General features: G+C 36.5%; 1 protein-coding gene across 1 annotated transcript in view; it reads left to right on the forward strand.

Moving 5' to 3' along the window:
- KLHL1 (kelch like family member 1) overlaps positions 1-27,051 on the forward strand; it is a 266,155-nt gene that overhangs the window by 73,693 nt on the left and 165,411 nt on the right. Inside the window, exon 3 of the mRNA XM_076363042.1 lies at positions 13,295-13,431. Coding sequence (XP_076219157.1) covers positions 13,295-13,431 — 137 coding nt within the window. The remainder of the gene's footprint in view (positions 1-13,294; positions 13,432-27,051) is intronic.

Raw genomic sequence — 27,051 nt, forward strand, 5'->3', positions numbered from 1 at the left:
CCATGAAATAATAGCCAAAATCTTATTTAGATTTTCTAATAAACCTTCAGACAACTTTACATTTGATTTTCTGCTTCTCTGTGGTCTGCAGTCAAAGACCAAAATTCAAAGAATGGGCAAAAACAACTGTTGAATTATGTAGAATTGAAAAGATTATGTTCTGAATAAACTAGAATTTTGTCCAACAAGATAAAAATGAAGTGAAGGGTGTTCTGAATTTTCTGTTTGTTTTTTTTTAGTAGTGTTTGTTCTATGTTATTTTAGACAGATGTGGCTGGACAAGCACAGACAAAGCTGTTTATTTTTACTGTGGCCGTTACAATCCTAATTTAATTTGGAAGAGACCTTCTAGAGTCTGATTCAACTCCCCCTGCTCAAAGCAGGGCCAAGTCCAAGGTTAGATTAGGCCGTTGAGGGTCATACCCAGTTAGTTTTTAAATATCATCACTTGTGGAAGTTCCTCACTTGGCAGCCTGTTGCAGTTTTTGATTATCCTCACTGTCTTTAGTGATCCAGCATTTGGCTTCTAGGCAAATTTGCTCCATGATCTTCTTGGTGACCTACATCTTCCTTCTTGAGGAGGGACATGGAAATTGACTTTTCCAGTCTTCAGAAACCTCCTGCAATTATCATGATCTGTTAAAGATAGAGTGGCCTTTCAATGACATTGTTGAGCTCCCTCAACCATTGCTCCTTGAACATATCCTTTTTGGTCCCAAGGACTCATGTATGTTTGATTCGCGTAACTGCAGCCTAAGTATGTCTTCCTCTATTGTGAGTGATACCCCACAGATCCTGCCACGAGGCATAGGGACCTGCGAGGCCTGAAAGCAGACCATGCTAAAAAAAAAAAGAAAAAAGACTGAGCCAAAGAAAGCTTTATTGAGCATGGACAAAATTTTTCCATAGTCTTCCTTTTGCTGCCAAGGTAATTACAGAAACCCTTCTTGCCTATCACATCCCTTGCTAACTTCATCTGCACCCGACCTTTGGGCCTCCCTAATTCCATTTTTGCATGTTAGGGCAATGTCTCTGTATTTCTCCCAGGTCATTCATCCCTGCTTTCACTTTCCCTTTTTGCATTTGACTTCAATCACTTCTGACGTCCAGGGTTGTAATTTGCTATTCATTTTACTAACTTCTCTCAGGATCCGTTGTCTTAAATTCCGTTGTGTCATGGTTGCTGCAGCCAAGTTTGCCATCAGATTTCACAGGTCCTTTTTTTTTTTTCCAGATTTGTGAGGAGCAGATCCAGCAAAGTGCCTCCTCTAATTAAAGTTTTTTTATAAAGCAGGCTAGGTAATATTTATTTTGCACAGCCCATCCTAATTTTAAAATATTATGAACATGGAGTTTGTAGCTTCTCCACTCACTCTGGAGATGCATGCTATACATATTTTTCTCATTTTCTGTACCTCTCATTTACAATATAACCTCTTTAAGACAAGAAACATACTGTAACTTTACAGTGCCTGCGATAGAAGGAACTCAGGCATTGCTGTTGCAAAACAAACAAATTAATAAAACCAACCCACTGCAACTGACACTTTCTTCTATCCAGGTTACAATCAGCCAAATGCAGTTGTATCTAGAAATCTAGCTAGTCTGCAGCTAGTAAATGTCATCTGAAACACAAAAACATGGAAGTAAATGTTATTTAGAACTATAGTGACATGATCAAAGCACCAATTATTTCCAAGGTAAAAGAAAATTCTCAATCAAGCAATGATCCCATGGGTCAACATGAAACTAAAAATACATATTTGCCACAAATAATTTGGTTGTTTTGAGTGAAGGCAACTCAATTGCACTGTTTTTCAATACAATACTTGAAATACTATATTCTACAGCTGCTGAATAAACATCAAAAATGCTGCAAAGAAAACAGCGAAAGCCAATGCAAATGATAGATAGACCTTTAAGATTTGCACTGGAGAGTTCATTAAAACTTCCAGCCAGGATTGCATAAATGTTATAGGCAGCTCTAAACTCAGACTAAGGTTTAAGCCGTAAATTAGATTTTGACTAGGAATGTGCACAAAGCAGTACAGGAACTCAGTGTTGGAGTAAAAAAAAAAAAAACAACAAAGAAAAGTGATATAAGCATAGAATTTACCTATCCCTATTCAATAAATACAAAAAGCTCCAATATAACAGAGACTGAATCACAATAAACCAGAAAATTCAATACAAACAGAAAATGCAAAAAATACAGGAGAGTTACATCCTCAACTTGCAATTCTGACTTTCATTGCATTTGGTGAGAAACCAAGACTGCGAATGAAACGAAACCAATAAATCTACTTTGGTGTTGTTTTAATATTGTCAAGTATATCTGAGTTTATAATGAGAAATCTGAGTTCTTTCTTTGCTGTTTTCCCTTAATATCAAAGCAACATAGGCATTTGTGTTCTTTACGATACTCAAGATAAGGATCAGGGGGGATTCTTACCATGGTGGAAAAGGTAGCACAGCCTGAGTAGAAAATTACCACTTACACATAAAAAAAAGAAATTCTTTAGTATGGCTACTCAAATCTTTCTACAAGTGTTTGGATGAAAAGTTAAAACATTTTTTCAACACAAAATTTAAATTTTTCATCGTAAATACTGGAATAAATTCAGCTGAAGCCTTTTTAGGATGCTCAGCTCTAAAGTAGTACAGCTTTTATTTGCTATCATCCTGTATTGGGTTTGTATGGCAGGGTTTTGGTAGCGGGGCAGCTACAGGGGTGGCTTCTGTGAGAAGTTGCTAGAAGCTTTCTCTATGTCCGATAGAACCAATGCCAGCCAGCTCCAAGATGGACCTGCCGCTGGCCAAGGCTGAGCCAATCAGCAATGGTGGTAGCACCTCTGTGATAACATATTTAAGAAGGAGGAAAAAACCAGCTGCACAACAGCAGCCAGAAGAGAGAAGTGAGAATATATGAGAGAATATCAATAAAATTAAAAAAAAAGAATGGAGAAAGTTAAGCTGAAAGGAGAGATGAAAGGATAAAGAACCAGGCAGAGAAGGAAAGAGAGTTTAAAGGCAAGGGGTGAAAGAAGCAGAATGCACAATATACAGTCCTGAGACTCAGCTTGTTTTCTTGCATTAGTCAGTAACAGGTGCTTGTGGAAAGCACACAGTCTAAGCAGTACAGCCCTGTGTTCACTCCTGGATATCTGTAATTAGGGTTTGAGGAACTTCCCAAGTCAAACATTGCATCTCAACTGTGGTGTTTAACACAACCTACTGTCCATGAGTTTAAAAACAAATTATTCAAATAATGTGACTGGGACAGAACAACAACAACAACAAAATCCTGCTATCAGAGGTAAAGCAGGAAGGCGATTTAGGTAAGCTTTTAATATTAACCTTGATTGACAACTCTTTTTTTTTTTTTTTTTAAGAAGAAGGAGCAGTAGATAAAGAGTATTTCCTGATACTGAGAATGGGATTAATACTTTAAAAGGAATTTCTGTGATCTCTACAAGGAACTCTTCTGGTTTTATTTGTACCTTTTTCAGACATAAAAGATCTTAAGTTCACACAACTGACTATATACCAGTTAAAGATTTTGCACATGCAGAAGTGGGCCTTGAGTTTTGAAGATAATTTCTGAGAATTTGAAGTTGGTTATCCAGTTGAGTTTTGGTTTTGATATGGCCATGTGTCTAATCTCATTGTAATCAATGGAGATCTATAGCATAAGTTACCTAAACACCTGTGTCTGATTGTAGTGTGTTGACCTTGGCTGGTCTCCAGGTGCCCACCAAGATGCTCTATCACTCCCCCTACTCAGCAGGACAAGGGGAGAAAATAAGATGGAAAAGTTCATGGGTCAAGATAAGGACAGGGAGATCACTCACCAATTACCATCATGGGCAAAACAGACCTGACTTGGGGAAAATTAATTTAATGTAATGCCAGTTAATAACAGAGTGGGATAGGTAGAAATAAAAACAAAACTAAAAACACCTTCCCCCCCACCCCTCCCTACTCTTCAGGCTCAGCTTCACTCTGGACTCTTCTACATCCTCCCTCCGAGTGGCGCAGGGGGACAGGGAATGGAGGTTGTGGTCAGTTCATCACACGTTGTGTCTGCTGTTCCTTCCTCCTCACACTCTTCCCCTACTCCAGCGCAGGATCTCTTCCACAAGAGACAGTCCTTCACTAACTTCTCCAGTGTGCGTCTTTCCCACAGGCTGTGGTTCTTCATGAACTGCTCCAGCATGGGTCCTTTCCACTGGGTGCAGTCCTTCAGGAACAGACTGCTCCAGCGTGGGTCCCCTGTGGGCCACAGGTCTTGCCAGAAAACCTGCTCCTGCATGGGCTCCTCTCCATGGGCTGCAACTGTTGTCAGGAGCCTGCTCCAGCATTGGCTCTTCATGGGCTGCAACTTCCTTCAGGGCACAACCACCTGCTGCAGCGTGGGATCCTCCACAGGCTGCAGGGTGGATATCTGCTCCAGCATGGTCTTCCAAGGGCTGCAGGGGGACAACCTGCTTCAGCATGGACTGAATCTTTGCTCCGGTGTGCCTGGAGCACCTCCTCCCCCTCCTTCTCTCACTTTGGTGTCTGCAGGGCTGTTTCTCTCACATTTTCTCATTCCTCTCTCACAGCTGCTGTTGCACAGCATTTCTTACCCTTTCTTAAATAGGCTCAAAGAGTTATAGTAAATGGAGTTACATCAGCCTGGCTGTCAGTCACCAGTGGGGTTCCGCAGGGCTCAATTTTAGGGCCAGTGCTCTTTAATGTTTTTATAAATGATCTGGACACAGGAGTCGAATGTATATTAAGTTTGCTGATGATACTAAATTAGGAGGAACTGTGGACTCCCTCAAGGTAGAGAGGCCTTACAGAGACATCTGGATAAACTAGAGAGCTGGGCAATCACCAACTGTAGGAAATTTAACAAGAGCAAGTGCCGGATCCTGCACCTGGGATGGGATAATCCTAGTTATACATACAAATTGGGGGATGAGAGGCTGGAGACGAGCCCTGCAGAAAGAGATCTGGGGGTGTGGGTTGATGTCAAGTTGAATATGAGCCAACAGTGTGCCCTGGCAGCCAAAAGGGCCAACCGTGTCCTGGGGGGTTCATCAAGCACAGCATAGCTAGCCGGTCGAGGGAGGTGGTTGTCCCACTCTACACTGCGCTGGTGCGGCCCCGCATCGAGTACTGTGTGCAGTTTTGGATGCCTCAATATAAGAAGGACATCAAACTATTAGAGTGTGTTCAGGGGGGCAGCGGAGGAGGAGGTGCTGATCTCTTCTCTCTGGTGACCAGTGATAGGACACGAGGAAATGGAATGAAGCTGTGTCATGGGAAGTTCAGATTGGACATTAGGAAAATGTTCTTCACCAGGAGGGTGGTCGGTCACTGGAACAGGCTCCCCAGGGAAGTGGTCACGGCACCAAGCCTGTCAGAGTTCAAGGAGTGTCTGAACGATGCTCTTAGTCATATGGTTTAGGTTTGGTTAGTCCTGCAAGGAGCAGGGAGTTGGGCTCCTTATGGATCCTTATGGGTACCTTCCAACTTGAGATATTCTATGATTCTGTTAAACCAGGGTACTAATGCTACTACTTTATGGAGTGGCAGTAGGTGCAGTAACTGAAATGGACTTTGAAGGATGAATGAAACAAGCATGAGATGTGTTAGGAAGACAGTAAAAAGCAATATTCAGCTGCCTAGTCTCTCCTGAGATGCCTTGGAGTACCCTGCCTGGCTTTCATCATGTGATCCAGAAGGGTGCAAGGTTTTCATAGGTCTGCACCAGGCCTATGCTGATGAATCAGATACTCCGAAACTCTGAAACTGGCACTTGACATCTATGTTTAGGGGATTGATTCCCCTTTCAAATTGAACGGTTTAAAAAAAAAGGGAGGGGAGGCTAAATGATATAGAATATAAAAATAAAACAAGCAAACAAACAAAATCAGGTAGATGACAGAATGACAAAGGAGGCCATACATGAATAACTTGGGTCAGCAAGACCTGACAGCCTGCCATCAAAAAAGGGGTTGAAGATCACACACAAGGATGTGAAGATAAATTAATAATGATGCTCTATTGTATCGTTTTGTACAAAGGCGTTCTAGAATAAAAGGATGACAAATAGACCTTAAAAAAATCTAGATACTTAAGCAGTCACTTATTCTAATGACTTCACAGATCTATCTCTGTACTTTCATCAGACCTAATATCTGTGTTTCTGACCTTTCTCCTGATAGTTCAAAGGAGCTAAAATTGAACTTTTCCTTCTCCTGCGAGCTTTTTTCCCCTTTTCCTTGTGGAGTTACAGTCAATAAATAAAATCATTAAGCTCAGAAATAGAGGATCACAGTTGATTGTGTAGTCTTTCTACATTCAAATATATATGCTATGTCTGAATATGTGTTTTTTCTTCTGGAGAAGAATACTGAGCTCTGTTTTGTATTTGCATCATAATGGATCTTCAACAGCTCTTATCTTCATCACTGTGACATTTTACCTCTCCTGCCCATGCCCAAATGTTGAGAAGTTGCTTGGATTCATATTTCTGTCTTCTCTTTTTTTCATCTTTCTACTGGTTCAAAACAGCATAGAGTTCAAAATACTGTCTGCAATAGCAGATACCTTCAAAACTGACACAAGGACACAAACTGACAGTGGCAAAGTGTTTTGGACAACGGACTTTGTTATCAAGTCTAGCAGCTGTGATATGTGCATTACTTGTGGTCTCTGGAAAAAACTAAAGCTATAGTAGACATTGTGTGTTTGGTGGAAATGATGATCTCAGATTTGTGTAACATTCCTAAAAACATTGTGGCAACTTAAGAGATGTAATGAGGTGTAAAATTGTGTTTCAGTTTGTACTGTAGAAGAGATAAGGAGCCACTTACTGTATTTACGCTTAAATGTCTAGGAGACAGTGAAAGAATTAAAAGAAGATGAAACAAAGAAAGAAGAGAGTGTAAACTCAAAAGGCATGGTCCTCAGGGCAAAGAGGGAACATCACTTAGTGTAGATTACTGGTATCACTTATGCTTGTAGCTATGTGTTGTATAAGAGATTAAAATGGAAGAAAACTATGTTTGAGTAAAGGCAAAAAGGAAGCTTTCTTGTTTCAGGCTTAATCGATTCACTTCAAAATTCCATCTGCCTGTCTATGGGTTTGGGGAGGTTTTTTTGGTTTCTTGCTTGGGGATTTTTTTATTATTATTATTATTCTGTAGTTGTTCTAGATGAAATTGCCTTTACAAATAGTTTAGTTTATAAATATTACTCAGATGGTCAGGGGAAAAAAAGTTTGTCACATAATTCTGTTCCATTTTTCTCCAAAATAAGATAAGCACACAGGACAGACTGTCAATATTAACAGCTACGATGGGAAGTATGAGACAAGTCTTATTAATTTAACTGTTATGTACTCACTGACGACTTCTTTACCCAATAAATGTGAATTTCTAATATGTTAATGAGCTAATCTGATGCTGCTGAATTATTAGCAAGATGATTGCACTATAATGGTTCTGAGTGGATGTTGAATCCCAAATTAAGATTATCTCCTGTTTGTTAACTGCACAGGAACAGATTTCATTTACAAAGACTTGGAAAACAAATATGCAATATTTAGAATTTTTCCACATGACTTTTGGCAGATTTTTTTATTTCCTTTTTTCTCTGTAAAATATATATTTTTTCAATTTGACAGATACAAATGTCAAAGTGTACATATATGTATATACACTGATATATATACATTCATAAATATTTTTTTTTTAAATCTGCAATTTTAAGCTCTGAATTCTGAAAGAAATAAAAATTCATTTTCAATGAACAGTGGAATGATTCACACAAAGCATATTTTTGAGAAGTCAGTTGAATGCATGGTACTATTGAGACTTAGTTGCTTTTGTGTACTGTTCAGATGATTGATACTTAATCTGAGCTTTTTGTCACTACTAATTGGGATCTGTTATTCACTTAGAGCCTACAGATACATAGTTTCATCAACTAAAGTCATTCTACAAAGTTAGAACTGACAGTTCAGCAGGTTTTTTTTCTAACTGTTGTTCAATGTTCAGTACTCTCATGGCTTGCAATGGGATAGCATATATTAGATATAACATGTTTTCTTTCTTGCCCTAATATAGCACATATTTCTTTTGCCTGTTGACTCTGAAAAAATAAATGGTATCTGCTTTGAAGGAACAGGTAATGACAATGTAGAAAATCGAAGTAGCTGACAGTTGGCAAGCAAGTCTGAGACTAGAGGAAAACTCAGATTCAAGAAGGAAAGAAGCTGTTCATGAGCAAAGCAGAGACAATGGGCAGAACAGACAATGATTGGCTGTACATACTCTTCGCAGGCAATAGAAAAGAGTAGCAGATGCTTTATTAGTTCCCAATATTCTTTTACCAAAAGTAGTTTTTGAGTTCCACATCTTGAAACATAGCCAGCATAAACACTTCAACACCCACTGGTGAATTGTGTCTCAAGGTCTTCCAAACCGGAGGTGGCACCTCCCTACTATTGCATATATTGTACCTCCCCTGAATATATTGTTGTTCCATAGAGATTGAGTACAATTTTGGTTTAGAGGGGAGGATAAACAAAACGTGAACCCCAGAAAGACTGCAAAAAGGAACACAGACACTGTTTTAATGCAATTGTTATTGTGTTGTCACTTTGGAAATTCCTGAAAATGTCTCTGATCCTGAAGTTAGTCAATAGAATGAAAAGTAGCTGCTCTAATCCACAAGAGAAGGAGGGAAAACAGTCTATGAACAATGTCTGTTGGTACAAACTGAAGGAAAAGCTTGCAATATATAGGTGCTCAATGGAATATTTTTGTTCTCTTCCTAGAGACAAGATACACAACGTGATTAGAGAATCTTGTTAGAACTTTATGGACGAGACTAATTTATGATACATCTCATGGCTTTCTTTACATACTTACACATTCAGAAGACGGAGGCAGTTATAGCAGTAACAAGCCCAAATTAACATCTCAGTGTCCTGACTGCAAAGGAAGAAAGGTAGATGGCAAAGAATTCTTGATTTGAAATGCTGACTAGATGACAGGTGGAGGTAGAAGGCACATATAGTGGCAAATTCTTGAAGAGAGAATGAATATTACACATTTAAAGTTATGTAAAGTGAAACAGATTAAGAAAAATAAAATGAAAATGTTGCAAAACAAATATATTACCATTGATAAAACATAGAATGGAGGTTTTGACAAGCAAAAATCCTCAAGGTACCGATAGGTTTTACAGCAAACACTCTTTACTTAGTTTTGCACAGACCATTAGGGAGTACAGAGCAAGAAGATTTGGGTTTGTGCTGTATTACTGAAGCTGAGTTGAAAATGACACCGTTTTCTACTTCATGTGTATTAAAGCCAATTCTAATAGTGTGCGTGGGAAAGACTGAGTGAAAAAAAGGGAAAGACATGGCATATCTGATTCCCAATTATGTACAACATGGAAGCGGGTGATTCCTATTAGCTACAGATCAGAATTCTTAGGTAGAGGAGATGCCAATTTAAAGTTCGCGGCAATATTTGGTCTCAAAAAAAATGATTGCGTCTGGACATAATTTTTTCTAAGGATCTTTGATACTAAGCAGGAAATAGTCAGTGTACTAGATTAAATTTACTGTTAGGTATATTTTTTCCAAGGCTTTTATAGCTTTTTCTGTATTTAGTAAGCTGGTGAGGGAGAGTACCACAGCCATCAGGAAAGGTCATCACTACCTGGTGTAATCCAAAACAGTTCATCTGTTCCACAGCCTTCTCCTTTGTTGTATTTTACTCAGAAAAGATGGCAGTCTTGATTATACTGCCAAAATTGTTCTGGAAGTGACAGCCAGTGTCTGCTTCCTTTTTTTCCTGAAATTTTTTGAAATACATGCATGGATATACCTTAGTATATGTTCTGCAAGCCCTAAAATTTAGGAAATCATGAAGCCTTCTCTATATATACAGTAAATGTTTGCCTGCTGTAAGAAGAGCTGTAGAGCACCACTATCAGTAAAGACACCCAGTGTCAGCTGGTGTCCTCTACAGAGCAACAAATCACATTTAAAAGCAATGAATGTTCAGCTCCTGTATGAACTAGCATAATATGTGTGGAAAAAAGTTGTCATGCCTATGAGTTTTCAGTCCAAGTAACGTCTGAGATTCTACTCAGTTGGCAGTTAAATATCATTAGAGCTTGCTTAAAGAATATAAGTGATCAAGGTTTGGGTTTTTTGTTTGTTTTCTTCTTTTAATTACTAAATGCACCAACAATGTTAAGGGAATTCTGTATCAAAGGTGTATGTGAAAACAGTTGTGAAACTTGCAAGGAAATATTCTATAATAAAAGAAAATAAAATCTGATATCATAGGATAAAAAAAGTCACAACAGGAATCAGTTATGTTCTATATTATAAAAGAAACCAGAAATATGTCAGGCTGAATTTAGTTGTAGTAAAGGTAGAGAAGTCCCTTAATCTGGAGAAAATCTTTCTGGGTCCAGAAACTAATTTTTAGCCATGAGTTACCTGCTATGATTCTCAAGGATGAAAGGGTTTATTATATATTCTCACTGCCAGACCAGTAGTTGAAAAAAGGTGACATCCTGAGACACCTGACCTTTCTTGATGAATAGGTTAACATGACTTTAAACCAAGATTTAGAGCTGTTTGGAGCCTTCTGAGCTACAAAAAGCAGCAGATCATTACAAATTAATTGATCCCTTTGATTTATCACTTTTCATTTTCTATCTCAACACTGGAACACAATTAAGATTTACAAAAGATGTCACCTTTCAGAATTAAGTGTAATTAGCAAGTTCCTTTCACTTCAATTCAGCCTGTGAAGCACTTCCCAAGGTAAAAGTTTATGTCTTGAAATCAATTAACTTTTTGGTTATATTCAGTTGATGAAATAGCTGATTCTTTATGTCTGTTAACTATTGATTAACATAAGGGACTTAAAAAAAAAAATCCTCTTTCTTTATCACCCTGTTCAAAAACTTGTCTTGCTTGTTTTGGTGAGCTGCTACTTCACAGAACCTTTGTGCTCACTTAAGCCATCTTCTTTAACAGATGGTGCAAACCAGTAGGGATAGACCTTTAAGTAAAATGGGTAGTGCTGAGGACCTGACATCTGTATTATATATTTTCAGGGTTTTTCACTTTGCACTGGATCTTGTCTGGTCCTGTAGACTGAATGCTCATTTGCAGCTGGAATCCATTAGATAACTTCTTTGCATTTCCTCACCCCAGAATAATCCATGAGACAAATTCTGGAAAATCACAGATTTTCGTAGAAGTTTGTGAGAGAGATGTAATCCTTCTGTTAGTTATTTCCTGTCCTCCCTCTGTTTTGTTATCATTGAGTTGAGAATACATATACAAGAAGATTATATAATAAATAATGTCTGAACATAAATGATATAAATTACAAATATAAGATACTACTGTTTAAAAATATTTCAACTGATCATTGAATGGTGTATTAAAATTTCTGTTCCTTAATTTGTCCATTGGTTTTGATGCAGCAAAGGGGTTTGGCTTTGCTTTTAGCAAATGGCCAAGTTGAAGACTCATAGTTGAATTTAAACGGTGGTTAATAAATCTGAAGCAACAGCTGATGCGAAATGCTCTCAAATGGAAATCTCAGTCACAGACCTAAATTACATCTCTGCTAGCTGTGAGAGATTTTATCTCATAGAAAATCATCAAATTTTAGTGTTTTTTCCTTTTTCCTGTGATTTTTTTTTTTTTTTTAATCAAGTATCTAGTAACAGTGAATCAAGTCACTTACAAATAAGTGGTCAGAAAAAGTATCTGAAGAACGGTTGTAAGATTGTTTTAGTTATCCAGAATTGTATGGTTATCTTGGTTGACTAAATACACGCTTGTGATACTCAGCTGAGATAATAAATAAACAAACAAACATAGAAGTAAATGTTCCTCAGTAGTGAATAAATAAATAAATAAATAGTGAATTAGGAGTCTCTGGAGGTAGCAACAAAGTGTATTTCTAAATACATCTTTTTGTAGCCATCTATTGTTTTTATTAATTACATGAATATAACTGTGAACTGTTTATGAATTAGGATCTTTGCTTCTAAAGTTCATGATTGCTAGAGTTGAACACAACATGAGAAGTGATAAAACAACTACACCTAATTAGTCACTGCCTATCATTTGAGCCAGAGTAAAGATCATAGATACGTTCTCAAGCTGCCCTCCTTGCAGGTAAAATATAGTAGCTTAAAGCACTGTAAAATTACGAAGCCAATTCAAACTGTCATATTTTCCTTTCCTATTGGGATGAGCTAGGAGAGCAAAAGCAATCAATTACCACACTGGCTGATAAGCAGTAACTTGTTATTTTTCAGTATCTTCCCCCCCCCCCTTGCACAAAATAGTTAACTATATACAAATGGCTAAATATTTTCTCTTGATTTCCAAGTTCTCCAGTTGTGATTCTTGTGTCTTTTATCAATGTGTTTATATATTATGTTTTCAAATTAAGCCAGAAATGTGACCATCTTTTATGGAAGCATGTGGTACACTATTTATAGCTGTACCACATTTCTAGCTCAAGATCATCTGTGAATATTCACTCCTAACAAAATCATAATATTACTGTAGGTGGTATTTAGAAGAATGCCTTAGCTTAAGGCCCCAGTAATGACAATCATACCTGATACTTGCTGTGATTTTGATTTATCTAAATCAGATCCGCAAATAAGCCATGCACGTTTTGTAAGAATTTTGAAATTTTTTTCCTTTGGAAATGTTTCTTAACATAAACTTTGCATTATACAATGATTTTTTTTTTTTTTTTTAAATGTGAATACCATGTTAAGCTACTAATGGTTTTACTGAAGGTTGAAGGATTGTGTGAAGTTACATGCTGTTAGTAAAGTTTATAAAAAATAGGCCTTTAAGAACAATGAAGAGTACCTCTGGAGTATGAAATGTGTTTCACTAATAAGTTGTCTTCAATACTGAGAGGTTTTCTTGTTAACAATTGTGACATCTGCATGACTGAAAAATTATCAGAAAAACTGAGTGCTAATTTCTATGTCTGTTTTATAGTCATATGTGCCACTTGGTTCGTATCACAGGAAGCAAAACCAAATTAGAATTAAACGTCATGCTGTATTTTGCTGCCTACATGCATTAAGAATATATTGTTCCTGGTAATTTATAATTACTATGAAAATATGTTTTTTAAAAGTTTGTTGTTTTTTTTTTTTTAATGTATGAAATTTCTAATACATATATCATTGTAAACGACACCAGTTTCTAACTTTTTTGCAGACTTGTCCTCAGTTCTGTCTCTGACTACTTTGCTGCCATGTTTACAAGTGATGTTTGTGAAGCCAAGCAAGAAGAGATCAAAATGGAGGGCATAGACCCCAATGCACTGTGGGATCTTGTTCAGTTTGCATATACAGGTATAGTACTGCATACATTACACTTCCTATAGAGAAAGATGTTGATAGTTTTGTTTGCTACATGCCAATGAATTATATATATTTTCTAAATATTTTTTTTCTTTTTAATCTCAATCAGTCAAAATACTTATTTACCATTTCTAGGGCTGAATTCAGATTGTCATCTCTTATCTCCAAACTGTTAAATATTTCAGGCCTGGTAAGTATAAGAGGACAGTCTAGAAAATTAATGTTTTTCTTGGTTTTCCAATACTTAAAAAGAGTGCCTCATATGCACATGATTCAGATAACATGAGATCACTGAAGGAACAGCTGTATTTTTTGAAGAATAGCCCTATATTACTGTCTTAGTCAAATTTCAGTTTAAATAATCACATAAATCTTTTAAAATTTTAAATAATAAAACTTTTGAGCTGGACGTTGTCACTTTCATTTCCTGTTATAGGCTGGTACTCTGTTGTGTAATGTAAATTTATGAATGACTCACAACTCAGAGTTAATAACTCAGAACTTCCTTCTGAATAGTTATTACATTTTAATGCATAATAGATTTGGGTTTTATCCTTAAACGAGCTGTTATGCACAATGTATCTGAAGAGCATTAATATGAAAGAATGCTAAAGTTACAAAATAAAGTAATCAAAAGAGAGGAAATGCCAATAATAAGATTTGTAGTCTGGATTTGTCTCCCCTTGCCTATGAATCATGTAAGTATAAAATATATACTGTTTACTATTTCTGTTTCCTAAATGACATCCTCATATTGTTTAAATTAACAGTATTTTATCATGATGTTTCTATTGAATATTTGATTTTAGCTTCAATTTTAAATGAATAACCCATACCTTGCAGTTTTAATCCTCTCTAAATACACATATATTAATTTAATCATAAGTTGCTGTTTGCTTTGATATATTTAATCAGGATATGTGCTGTTTATTTTATGACATAATAACTTTACCATCTTAATAGAAAACAGAAACTGCAAATAAACATAATTTAAGTTAAAAATACTCTTTTTGAGAATCATGTTTGAGAAACTTCAGGTTCTAGGAATGTCAGACCATCTTCACTTACATAGTACTATACATGTTCAAAGGGTAGTGCCTGCTCCCTTCAGTTGTGGTTTTGCTATTCAGGAATGTGCATCATCCAGAGGGTTTCAAACTAGGGATCCATGAAATGAAAAACATGTAAGTAATTCTCATCAAGCATGTGAAGGATACAATCTGATTACTAGGTATGAGTGTAAAATGAATGGCACAGGAATACCAGGGCAAAATCAAGAATACCTTGGCACAGGATAGCAAAAGACCTTACTGGTAACATTAAATCGTTCTGTAAGAAGGTGGTAAGAGGAAGAGGAGGTAGGAGGAAGATGAGGGACAGTGTTGTTCCCCTGGGAACGAACTGTGGAAATACTGAAGTACTACATGGTTCTTTTGCCTCAGTTTTCACTAAAAGATCATGTGAAAACATACAGCACAGTTAATATTGACAACAAAAGACAGTATGTAAGTGTAGATTAAGAAAAGAAAGAGATACAGAATGAAGGAAAACCATTTTCAATATGAATGACGCTATCTCAGAACTGTATTGGTTATCTCTGAGAATTTTGGAGACTGCATGAGGTAATGAAAAACAAGAAAAAGCAAACTCCTTCCACTTTCTGCAAAAGATTAAGATTTTCAGCTGCTTTACTCTCCTTGATTTGTCTATGTCATGTGATGTACTCTGTTTACTGTAAGAGGTGGAAAACTTGGAGGTCTCTTCTTGTGGTTAGGTAATTAAGGACCACAAATGGATGAAAAGAGAACTCCACAGGTAGTGTAATTCCAGTGTTTTCTAATTTGCCTCATATGAATTTGCATCTGTAATGTTCTTTCATTTAAACTGTCACATAAAGCCCAAACTACCTTAAAAATGGCAACATTATGTGCCATTGTAATGTCACCTTGAAGAATTAGAAACTTAAGGTGGTAATAAAACTCTCTAATTTCTGTCACTTGCAGTGGTAATCCACCATTGTCCTTTTAGTTCTAACCCATTTTGGAGACCAAATAAGACTTAAAAAATGTCTTCTTAAGTCTACACTTGAAAAGGAAATTTCCAAATACTTGCTGACAAGAGAAGAGTGATGAGTGATGAGATTCAGGAAACATGAGTCCATTTTGCATGCTAAAAGAGAATACATATCGGATGCCATGGACCATTCTGGTTTTGATTACTCTGTCTTGCATTTCTCTTCCATCAGGTTCTTTGTCCTGACTTACTCTGATTTATCTTGATTTATTCTCAGCTTGTGTCCTTATCTCTTGAAATTCATGTTAGATTATTTCTTTCTCTATTCCTTTTCTCTGCATCAGATGTCTTATCAAACTCCTAAATTTCTTAGCTACAGTTATGATAGTAAGTTAAACAGTGCTAGGGAACATTTGCAGGCATTGGAATTATATATATTGATCCTGGCAGTTTTAGCCAAATCCAACTAGCAATCTCTCTAACAAACCTTGGGTATAGCGTGGATACGCAGGCTTGTCATGAATGTGGCCATCCTTGTGCAGAGGGCAAGAGCATTCAACAGCGCTATGGACAATTCAGTGATAACTCACAGGTGATCAGGGAATACTTAGAACATGGTCCCAAGCTTGTTCAGTTTACTGAAATTAAACACAGTGTTTGCTCCTTGGTTAATGATTCTGTTTTCCCATGTTCTTTGCTAGATCAAAACCTGTCCCCTTAAACATTATTCTTTTCCCTTCCCTTTCCTTTCCACCATCTCTCATCATTTATCTAGTGTCGTGGTTTAACCCCAGCCGGCAACTAAGCCCCACACAGCCGCTCGCTTACTCGCCCCCAGTGGGATGGGGGAGAGAATCAGAAGAGTAAAAATGAGAAAACTCGTGAGTTGAGATAAAGACAGTTTAATAGGTAAAGCAAAAGCCGTGTACACAAGCAAAGCAAAACAAGGAATTCATTCACCACTTCCCATCGGCAGGCAGGTGTTCAGCCATCTCCAGGAAAGCAGGGCTCCATCACGCGTAATGGTTACTTGGGAAGACAAAACACCATCACTCTGAATGTCCCCCCTTTCCTTCTTCTTCCCCCAGCTTTATATGCTGAGCATGACGTCATATGGTATGGAATATCCCTTTGGCCAGTCTGGGTCAGCTGTCCCGGCTGTGTCCCCTCCCAGCTTCTTGTGCACCCCCAGCCTAGTTGCTGGTGGGGTGGTGTGAGAAGCAGAAAAGGCCCTGACCCTGTGTAAGCACTGCTCAGCAATAACCGAAACATCCCTGTACTATCAACAGTGTTTCCAGCACAAATCCAAAACATAGCCCCATACTAGCTATGATGAAGAAAATTAACTCTATCCCAGCCAAAGCCAGCACATCTAGCTTCGTAGTTTCTTATCTCTTTTCTTGCCCTCCAATTCCTTATTTACCACCAGTCTAGTTTATGCCCCCTTTTCCTTTGACTCAGTTCATGTTCTTTGTGCTTCATGGATACGGGCAAGGGGAACGCTAAAAAGTAAAGGAAACAGGCACTGTTCTGATACCCAGCTGTGTAGCAGCCAGCAGAAATTCTTCTTCAGCCTTTTAATCTGTAATCTGGAGCATAGTCTAGACAGAATATCTGGAGAATTCAGCTGCCAAATTCCAATTACTGACTGCACAATATGTGAAAAGGTTTTCAGCAAGTCATGTCTGTGGCTAGTTTAGCTCTTTATTCTTTTATTCCAGGAATAGCAAACCATTTTGACAAATGGGCAGTTATTCACTCTTCTTCCATTTTCTTTTTCCTGTCACTACCTTCTTAGCTCAAGGAGATTAAAAAAAAAAAAAAAAAATCAATTATTGTTGCTGCTCTTAGAGAGAAGTTTTTCCCTGGGGACAACTGAACATTTCAGCAAAATACAGCTGAACATGGGCTTTTTTGCAAAAACTCAGAAGTTAAGAGTATTACACTGCAAATATTTTTAGATGTGATTTAAAAAAGGGAACCATTTCAACATTATATTAACTGTAATTCAGCCAGGTTTATATTTTTTAGAATCTAGTGAAATTATTTCATTTTTACTATGAATCGTACATATTAAGTAGTAGTTCAAGAAAGGTAAAATATACATATCTATGAAAAGTATTGCTATAGATAAAAGCGTCCTGTACTGATAACAGACCCTTCAGTTCCAGCAATAAAATCAAATACTGTTGCAAAATATCAGAATTAAAGTTTAGTGGAGGGGAGGTTTTGTACATCAGAGACCTGAAGAAAGATAGGTATATTTATCTGAAAGGAGAGTAGTTAACATCTGCTATATCCATCAGTACAAAAAAAGGGAATAATATTAGTTTGGTAACTAGTTACACATTGCTTTGTGTATGTTCATTTTTTCCTTTTAACTCCTGCTAATTAAAATGGTTCTTACTTGTGCTTCCAGAAACATCTATATGCTTCTGAAAGGACATGATTTTCTGGACAGAATTTCTGAAGTCGCTGTTCAGTGCCATTTCCTCTAAATTGTTGAAATAGGTGATAATTCCAGTTTGTTCAAAACAACAAAATTATATTGTCTACTTTTTAAAAATCATTAATAAACGTTCTTTCTTTTGTCCCTTTCTAAACACGTTCTGTAACTGGGGGTAGACGAGCCTCTGTATTGGGCCAGATCATAAATGCATTAACTTAGAGACTTGTCAGTAATAATATCTGATAGTAGATGTTTGGTAGCATGATAAGAATAGTCATAATTTGGCTGGCATGTCCTCCTAACTTCCATCTTTATGGAACATAATTTCATCTACTTTGGTAGTCAGTGATCAAATGTGCATTTGTCTAATCCTTTTGAAAACGTGTAGTTTCGGCCTCTACAGCATACTGTGGTAGTGAGTTAAACTCTGTAAAATATATTATTTCCTTTGGTATTTCCAAATTTGCTGTCTGATAATTCTGTTTGTTTTCTCATAGTTTCTACTTAGGTGAGAAATAACAAATAATAATTTCTTTTCACCTCATTTGTGCAAATCACTACTTTATCTGTTGCTATTGTACACAATAAACCCTCATTTAGCAGATTACTTACTAATGTCATTAACAGCTTAAAAAACATGAAACTATGCAACACAGAGAGTAATGTTCATCCATTCCAAAGTCAACATTTATTACCACCGTATATGACCTATTCTTAGACTTCCTTTAGCATAATTGATCTTGGTTTGGACCAGCATGGAAAGGTTGGTCACTGCTTGACAACCCCTTTGATATTATCTTTTGTTATGCTAAGCCATCAGTGAGAAGAAAAAACAAAAACAAACTAAACCATCAGTAAGATAGTTGAATTTTTATAATTTCAGTTCTGCAACTCAATGCATTTTGAATCTGGTCAGAAACATCCTAAATATTATTAGGGAGGTAAAAATTTTATTTTAGAACATATTTGGCATATTTTTATTCCAGTTATAAAGGAAAAGAAATATAAGGGTTAAAGTATATTTTTGGTGTAAATGTGATTTTGAAGCTTTTCTAAAGGTGGTAGGTTTTATTTTTATAATCTCTCATAAATATGTCATTTCTGACTACAAATGTACTTTTCCCAGGAGTCTTAGAATATGGGATGTGAAAGCTTCTTCCCTTTTTCAGTAATGAAAAAAAACCTAAAGAAATCTTGAAAACTACTTCACGACTGTAGGTCTCAATCTTTTAAAATAAAAAAAAAAAAGTTTTGCTACAAATGTAAAAGGAAGTAAGTAGATCTTACTTATTTCAAAATCACTCTATTTTCCTATGTTTATTTAAAACTTATATTGGAATTTAATGATGTTTATGATAAAGCAGAATTCTGATCCAGTAGAGAATCAGAACTCTTTTACACCATGAGCTAAAGATAATATTTTGCTACCATCATATTAGCTTCCATAAGCCGTTCTGTCACTCTTCGTTGTTTATTTATTAGATTTAAAACTTTTAAACCAACTCTGTATTTCAGGCTTTCATTTTGTAAGGGAAAATGTTCAATCTTCTTTGACCTAATTAAAAAGTAGCATTTTTCTTCCTTATTTGGTTTTGTATTTAATCATTCAAAAAATTTTCTGTTACAATAGGTCCTAAACAATTTTATTTAACTATATAAATGTAAAAGATACAGATATATAAACAAAAATTATATGTAGAGATCAAATACATATGCATACATTTAAAAAAAACTTCTACAAAATAAAGGCTACATTTATTTTCAAGATGTCCTATTTTCATGATGACATGTTTGTTTATTATCAAGAGCAATTTCTTGTATAAATATTGATCCTTTAAAAAAGTTTACCATGTAAAAAATAACTAAATAATATCTCAATGGGAGACAAAGAAAAAGTAGCCAGGTAGCAACACTAGTGAATTTAATTTAGGGAAAAAAAAAACAAACAAGAAAACAACAACAACAAAAAAGATGTGTATTGTCTCTTTGCCAATTGTGTGAAGTCAGGATATTATGTACTTTGCAAAGGAAAATGAACATTTTAAACTCTAATCAACTTCAGGAAGAGCTTGCCATCTATGAGAAATCAGCATATGAAATAAATCCAGTCATGTTTTTGAAGCTACACTTATGAGTAAAGTTGGACAAATGCTTAAGTAAGATACAATGTTAATTTTTTTTTTGCTTGCTTCACTTTTTTTTTAAACTTTTTTTTTCTTCTTTTAAAATAGGCAATACTTTTGGTCTTTTTTCTTTTTTTTTTTTTTACTTCTTAAAGAAAATACTACTCTGTTAAATGAAGGAGTCACAGTACTTAGTTATATTATGAAAGGCTTTATACAGTGCTAAATTGTCCTCTCTGTATCTCCTAAATAGGTAGATGACAGGGTCATGACACACTGTGAAGCTGGACTGTGTTCACTCATGTATAAGCAAATAGAGTTCTAAATAATTGGCAAGGTAGTATTACATGGTGAGCAGCAGAGCATCAAGTCCTGTACAGCCTCAATAAGAGCTGCGCCTAAGTGAAGGCAGCTGTCCATCTAAGAGTGGTAACAGGAAGACAGAAAATTAGACTGCCAAAAATACTGATTTAAAGATAGTAAAAGGTGTTAAATTTTCTGTGAAGAGGCAGCATGACTAATTGTAAAGTTAAAGTGATAGATGTACCTGTAAGCCACAATTTGATTAAAGCTGAAAAAATTGAGATGTGTAAAAATACGTACTATAAACTCTATGTTAGATGGGCTTTGGGGTTCTTTTGGAAGTGGTTTTTGTTTTATATATATATATGAATAACAACTTTGTAAATGAATTAATAAGGTAGTGGCTGCATATTGTTCTATCTGAAATAAGCACAAAGTTTTCTAATAACATAAACTAAATCAGAATGTAATTACAAGTTGTGTAATTCAAATTATATATATATAGAGAGAGATATTATAGATTTATTAGTAAAACGCTGCACCAAAATTATGTGCTTCTTGTAGTTTGCATGGATTCACAAGGGTAAACCACAAAGGTTTTCCCACTGTTTTTTTGTAAAGGATATATTTGACCAGTAAAAATACGCAATTTCAATAGAAAGTACGGGTGTAATCTATCCACATGTTGCTGCACTTGATTGGTTTATTCAAATAAACAAAGTATGTTTCGTCTGTGATATAACAGAACTATAACTTAAGAGAAAACAAAGCTTCCTCTTTTGCATGTCTATTAAATGTTTCATGTGAGCCAGCTGAGGAACTCTGAAGCCAACTCTTATGTGCAGAAAGTATGTTTCATTTTTCAAGCAGCAAGATGATTGATAGCAGAAAATCTAGGATTGAGATCCTAGTGCCCTGGGATACACGGATATGTATTTGATCTTTTCAGAGTTCAAGATAAGGACTAACACAGAAGCGTGTTTCTTTACCTCATTTTCTTAGGTAATGCTTCTTTCTTGATCTTAAAACTTAAGTTTTCAGTATTTTCAATTATGCTTAAATGTTTTAGAAAGGACTGGAACTAGAGATTGATCTTCTGGTATTTTGCTGCCATTGGTGACTCTGGGAGCCTTCCTTTGAAGTTACAACAGGGCTGTGAAGTTGCTATAGATTTTCTCAGACTGCTTCAGTCTATCTAATTAGTATGGGTTCCCAGCAGTGATCAGAAGAGTAGGCTGGTGCTTTCATACCGTTAATGAAACTGAAAAAGCAAAAATCAGTTAACTAATAGAAAACAAAAAATCCTTGATTTATTTATGCACATCTGAAAAAAAAAATAGAGTGTGGATCATACATGGAAGAGGTTCAAGCCCTACTGCATAGCTTTTAATTAGATTTTATTTGGGGGATTCTTTAATTAAAGGACTGTCAAGTGTCTTCTCTGTCAGTGTTATATCTAATAACACACAGAGGGCAGACAGCAGGGATGTAGCAAGAAAGAAGCTGCTTTTAAGCACAAGGACCCTTAGGTTCCTTCAGAACAGAAACTTTATTAATTGAATATCCCAGGGAGGTTTGTTTTTTGGTTTTGGTTTGGGTTTTTTTGTGGGGAGGTTTTGTGGTTTGTTTGGGTTTTTTTATTGCTGAAACTCAGTTGGCTATACAAATAAACAGTGAGAATGATACTTAGCATAGTTTTGGCCTGTGCCAATTTATAGTGTTCATACAGTCCAGGGGTTATCGCAGCCACAGGATCGTTCTTCAACATGCAGTTTGAATGTGACTGCCATGGTTTGGAGGATGACAATTTAGTGTGTAACTGAGGCCATTTCATTCCAATTGGCCTCAGTGCTAGAGGGAAGTCCCAGAGAAGCTTAACTTAATAGATATAATGTAAGGCTGTATGTATATTATTAAAGGCATCTGCTCAGACAAACAATCCTTGGCTCTTAGGTGATGGTAGCTTGTTCACAGTGTGTCAGGCTACTCCCCTCTAGGAGATACTCATTGCATTGAGAACTGGAGTGACCCCTGATACTGTGCATATTGTGAAGATCTTTGCCTCTACCTCTGTGACATGTTGAGTAAGTTCAAGAGTTGTTTGTTCTGTGGTATCATGTTAAAGACCCCTGTGAACATGCACCATCTCTATCTAGCACTTTTTGCAGGAGACTATTACCTGCTGCTGTCCCACTACGTTTGCTCTGCCATGCACTTGATGGTTGACTTTGCACTTTTACAGAATAAGCCCTTGTGAATTTCCATTCACTTCAGATGGGAGATCAATTATTCCAGGAACTCTGGGATGAGTGATAAAAGGACAAGTTAATGTAATTAAATTGACCTGGAAGACATTGTTAGCCATTGTGTAATGGAGAGTACAGAAAAATGGTCATAAGTCATACCAGGTGGTGGTAGACCTTGAATATACTTAATTTCTGGATATGGAAGATCCCCTGTGAGGTTCTCTTCCGGGAACAGATACTTGTCATAAACTCCTTTTCAGGAGTCAATAAAGAGGGAGTTGCAGTTATCCACAGAAGCCTTGTTTATCAGGGTTGCTCCAATTTAGGAAGTGGGAAGGTGGTAGTGATCTGATGATCTGCAAAGCCGTCATTCAGATTATCTGTCCACGGATGTTCTGCATTGACTACACTTCCAAGATCATATGTACCTTTGCTCTGGTTAACTTTCTTACTAATGCCGGAGCAATTGACAAGATTTACGTTTTCATCTAGTGTTCCTCATTTATTCTTATTTATGTATCAGCAAAGCCTTAGTGCAACACCAAGGATTATTCCTGGATTGAATTATCAGCTATACTGTCCGTACGTACAATGCAAGAATCTTCCAAAGTTCCTCACTGTAACTGTAGAACTCGACTGTCATCCTCCTCCACCTGTGGGTGCCAGCCTGCTTGGAATCAAATACCTTCCTACACTGAATGTCTTTCTGATCCTGAAACAAACTGTGGGCTTTCACGTAGTTAGGTCTGTGGGAAGGATCTTCATAGACCCATTTAGCTTAACCAACTGCAGACTGACTGCCTCCTTAAATTTTTTTTTTTTTGAGCAATCCCTGCTCTGAGGATCTTGTGTCCAGCTGGAGCAGATGTTTTCCCTTCCTGTCTCTGAAACACTAAGTCCTTGCTCATTTCTGGGGTCATACAATACAATGAACTGTTACTGTTCCTCCTTTTACCCAGGATACTTCATTAAGGGACAAAATTTGCAATTATGTATTAGGAACCAGCTGTTTTCTCATTCTTTTGAGGCAGCGTATGAGAATTGCCTGGAAAAGAGCTCTGAACTGGATATCCATAAATTTTGAGTGTCCAGAATGATCGAGACTGTTATGGGGAGATAGCTAGTGACTGTCTCCTTGTACTGTGGTGAAACCTGCTACTCCTGAGAAGTCAGTAAGAATAAATTCAGGCAGACTCAGAGAAGTAGTGAGTGTGGAGGGGAACAGTTAGACTGAGTACACTGCAAGGTGCATTTTTAAAGCTCTCCCTTGCTGTGTTCAAAGTTCTCCATCTCCAAAGAGGTAATAAACCAAGCACTAAATGTTAATAAAGGGCATGCCTGAAAAGTGAGAGGGTTCCTATGAGTGGAGTGCCATCCCCCTGTGTTGTCATCCGGTGCATGCCATGCTGTTGCCTAAACAGCATCAGTGAAGTGATCAGACAGGCTGCTATAACATGGGCTACCTCCTAAATGTGCTTCTTTCTGGAGTTCCTGCAGTGGAGACGTGTACCCATATCCACTCTGCTGAGCTCAGCTGCCTAGCTGTGTATCCACAGTTCCAAAGGAAAGCAAAAAATTCGGGAAAATCACAATGGCAGTTTGTGAAAGAGGTCCTCACCTTTCAGGCTTTTCTCTGCTCCTGTCCCTGCACTGTAAAACATTACCTTCATTCCCTTTCTATTCTGTGCCCATCACACAGCGACTGTGCTGAAATGTTCCCACAGAACAGGATGCAACTGTAGTATTCATTTCTCCCAGCAGTGAAATCCAGTCCAAAGCAAAGCAGATTTCATTAGGCTGTAAGGTGGACTCATAAGCAAAACTCTTTTGTTGGCAATTGATGCCTCCATCTCTGTAAATTTTTGTTCTTTAAGCATGGATTTGAGCTGCTCTATGCTACCATAGCATTAGCTGCCAAATCATAGCCTGAGAAGTTGAGAAGCTTATTCTGGCAGAGGTGAGTATTCCTGCTTCTGAGCTAGCTTCAGATGTGGAGAATAAAATACTGCTCCTTCAAACCTGAAAGCTGAGCTCCTTTGTCCTTGAGACATTTTTCCTTTTCTTTTTCTTTTTTTTTTCCCCTTTTTTTTTCCCCCCAGAGGTCAGGGCTTGATTGTGTTCAGTGTAATAGAAGGGCTGTATCTTAACTGAGATACAGATACTGAGAGTGTGTGTTGTGTGGTTTTGATAGTAGCAAAAGGACCTGTGTGAGGCAGGTCATTTGGCATAGTTCTGGAAGCCTGGGCAGTGCGCTGGAAGCTAAAGGTGGTATACTCCCCTTCACACCATCAACAGAAAGCGACCACTGGAATAAAATCTCCCTGAAATATACCTAGTATTCGGTACAAGTCTTTTGGAACAAGATTTCCCCACCCTCCTCAGTATGAAGTTTGCTTTTGTTTACAAAAGTAAGTTCCTACAGTCTGGAAGCAAACCCGAGTATTGAAGTCCATTGATTAAAAAGAATTAAGGGAAACTAAGGCCTTATATCTGAAATGAGCTTTTGGGAATAATTCTTGTCATCTCCCACCCTATTTAGTGGATGAATGCAAGATTTGTGCTATTGGAAATTTAGTTAGTAAATCCTGTTTATATTTTTTTATTTTTGAGGTAACATTTATCTTGGGATTTTTTCTTTGTTTGTTTTAACCTGTGAGTTTGTATTTCTCTCTATATAAAACTAATCTTAAAATTTCCAAATATAATGACTGTATAATAGTTGAATTATTAGTGATGTAATTATTAATATATTGATCATCTACGCAAGTACAAACTAGTAATCTTCAGCAAATAATACCAACAATGAAATTCATATTTTAACAATTTTTCTATAGCCAATGGAAAAACATATCTTCAGGTGTGTTTCAGAGCACTAACGTATCTTTCTTCACAGTTTCTACAAAGGTTTTATGAAGATCAGACTCACAGCTAAAATTATGTATTGTTTTTACTCCTGTTATTTGTATGTATATCTTACAGGTGACTAAGTTCAAATATCTAAGGTGAACTAAGGCACACAAATGGCAGTTGCTTCATGAGGAGAAAGTAGCATCTTAAGGTCTCTCTAAAAAGCTGATATTTATAAGACAGCAGACAAATTTTCTTTAAAAACATGACATTTCAGTTATACAACAGAGGGTTTTTTGGTTTCTTTTTTCAGACCAGGAGATGAAAAGGTACCACATCATGGCATATTTTGGCTAATATACTTTTCTGATCTTTAGCCAGACATTCGCAAGAAGGTTCCTGCTCAGGGGGGATTTTAATTTGTTAATAGGATTTCCTTATCACTCTGCAATGTTGTAATTTTCCACACCATTGAAATACAGTGGACTTTGGCAGTACTTACAAATGACCACGTGATTATGCCAGTTTAGTCAGCTTACTCAAACAAAGAGTTAGCAATATTAGGGTGTAAATAATTGTACAGTGTTTTCAAAGAGTGAAGCTATTTAATTTATAAGAATTCTCAGATGACTGTGATGGAGATATTTTCATTTTTGGCAAACTACATATTTTTATGGCTGCGGAATCATTTATGAAATTATTTTTTACACATAATAATACTAAATTATAAATTTCATCTAAAAATTGATATTTGAAATTAAAAATTCCCATAATTTTGAAGTCATGTTTGGTAGTGAAGAGTTCAAAACCTAGCACCATAACTGACAATATAATCAAGTATCTAATCATAGTCAAAAGTTATATATCTGAATCAAGTGAATACTTCCCTGATTTTAACTTTAAATGTTTTTTAGAGATTATTTCATAGAAATGTAAATTTAAATTACTTTAAAAAATAATTTTAAGTCCCCTGTATGAATAGGAGTTAAAATAAATTGTCCTTTTCAAGAGTTGAATTTTATCCACAGAGATTAAAAAAGAATAGTGTTTGTGTAGGAGACTACCCCCTTTGGGGTAGTATTTATTTGTTTATTTGAATATCTACAGAAAAAAAATGAGCTGCCTTTCTGAATTTTCACTGATGCTAAATGCCAAACTGCAAGGAAATAAGCACAATCAGCCATAGAGGGCCTGTTTTCCTCACTTGCAGCTAATGACTATGGTCTGCAGCAAATAAATATTTAACAGAAAATAAAGAAGTTTCATCAGGAGAAACCTCTGCAAAGTGAATATACTGTCTGTCATGTTTTCTTGTCTGAAAACAACTTCACCTTTATGAAAAGTGTGAGAGATGATACAATGTAGAATTTATCTTTTAAGGCATAGGTCAAAATCAAAACCTTAACATTCACTTCAGAAATCAGCTGGAGACTAAAAAATGTTTAAATGCTTTTTATTGCGTTCTTCATTGGCTGCTATTCATGGATGGACGTAAGAGGTGATTACTACACATTACGTCAGTACCAGGAGTTGACAGTAACAGAGAGAATGATCGTCAGAATTGGACCCAAAGAGTGTTTAAAGGGTGTAAAGCATTTCTAGACACTTCAGCACCTGGTACTGATGATAC

The sequence above is a fragment of the Aptenodytes patagonicus genome, chromosome 1, assembly GCF_965638725.1.
Source record: "Aptenodytes patagonicus chromosome 1, bAptPat1.pri.cur, whole genome shotgun sequence".
Taxonomy (NCBI): domain Eukaryota; kingdom Metazoa; phylum Chordata; class Aves; order Sphenisciformes; family Spheniscidae; genus Aptenodytes; species Aptenodytes patagonicus.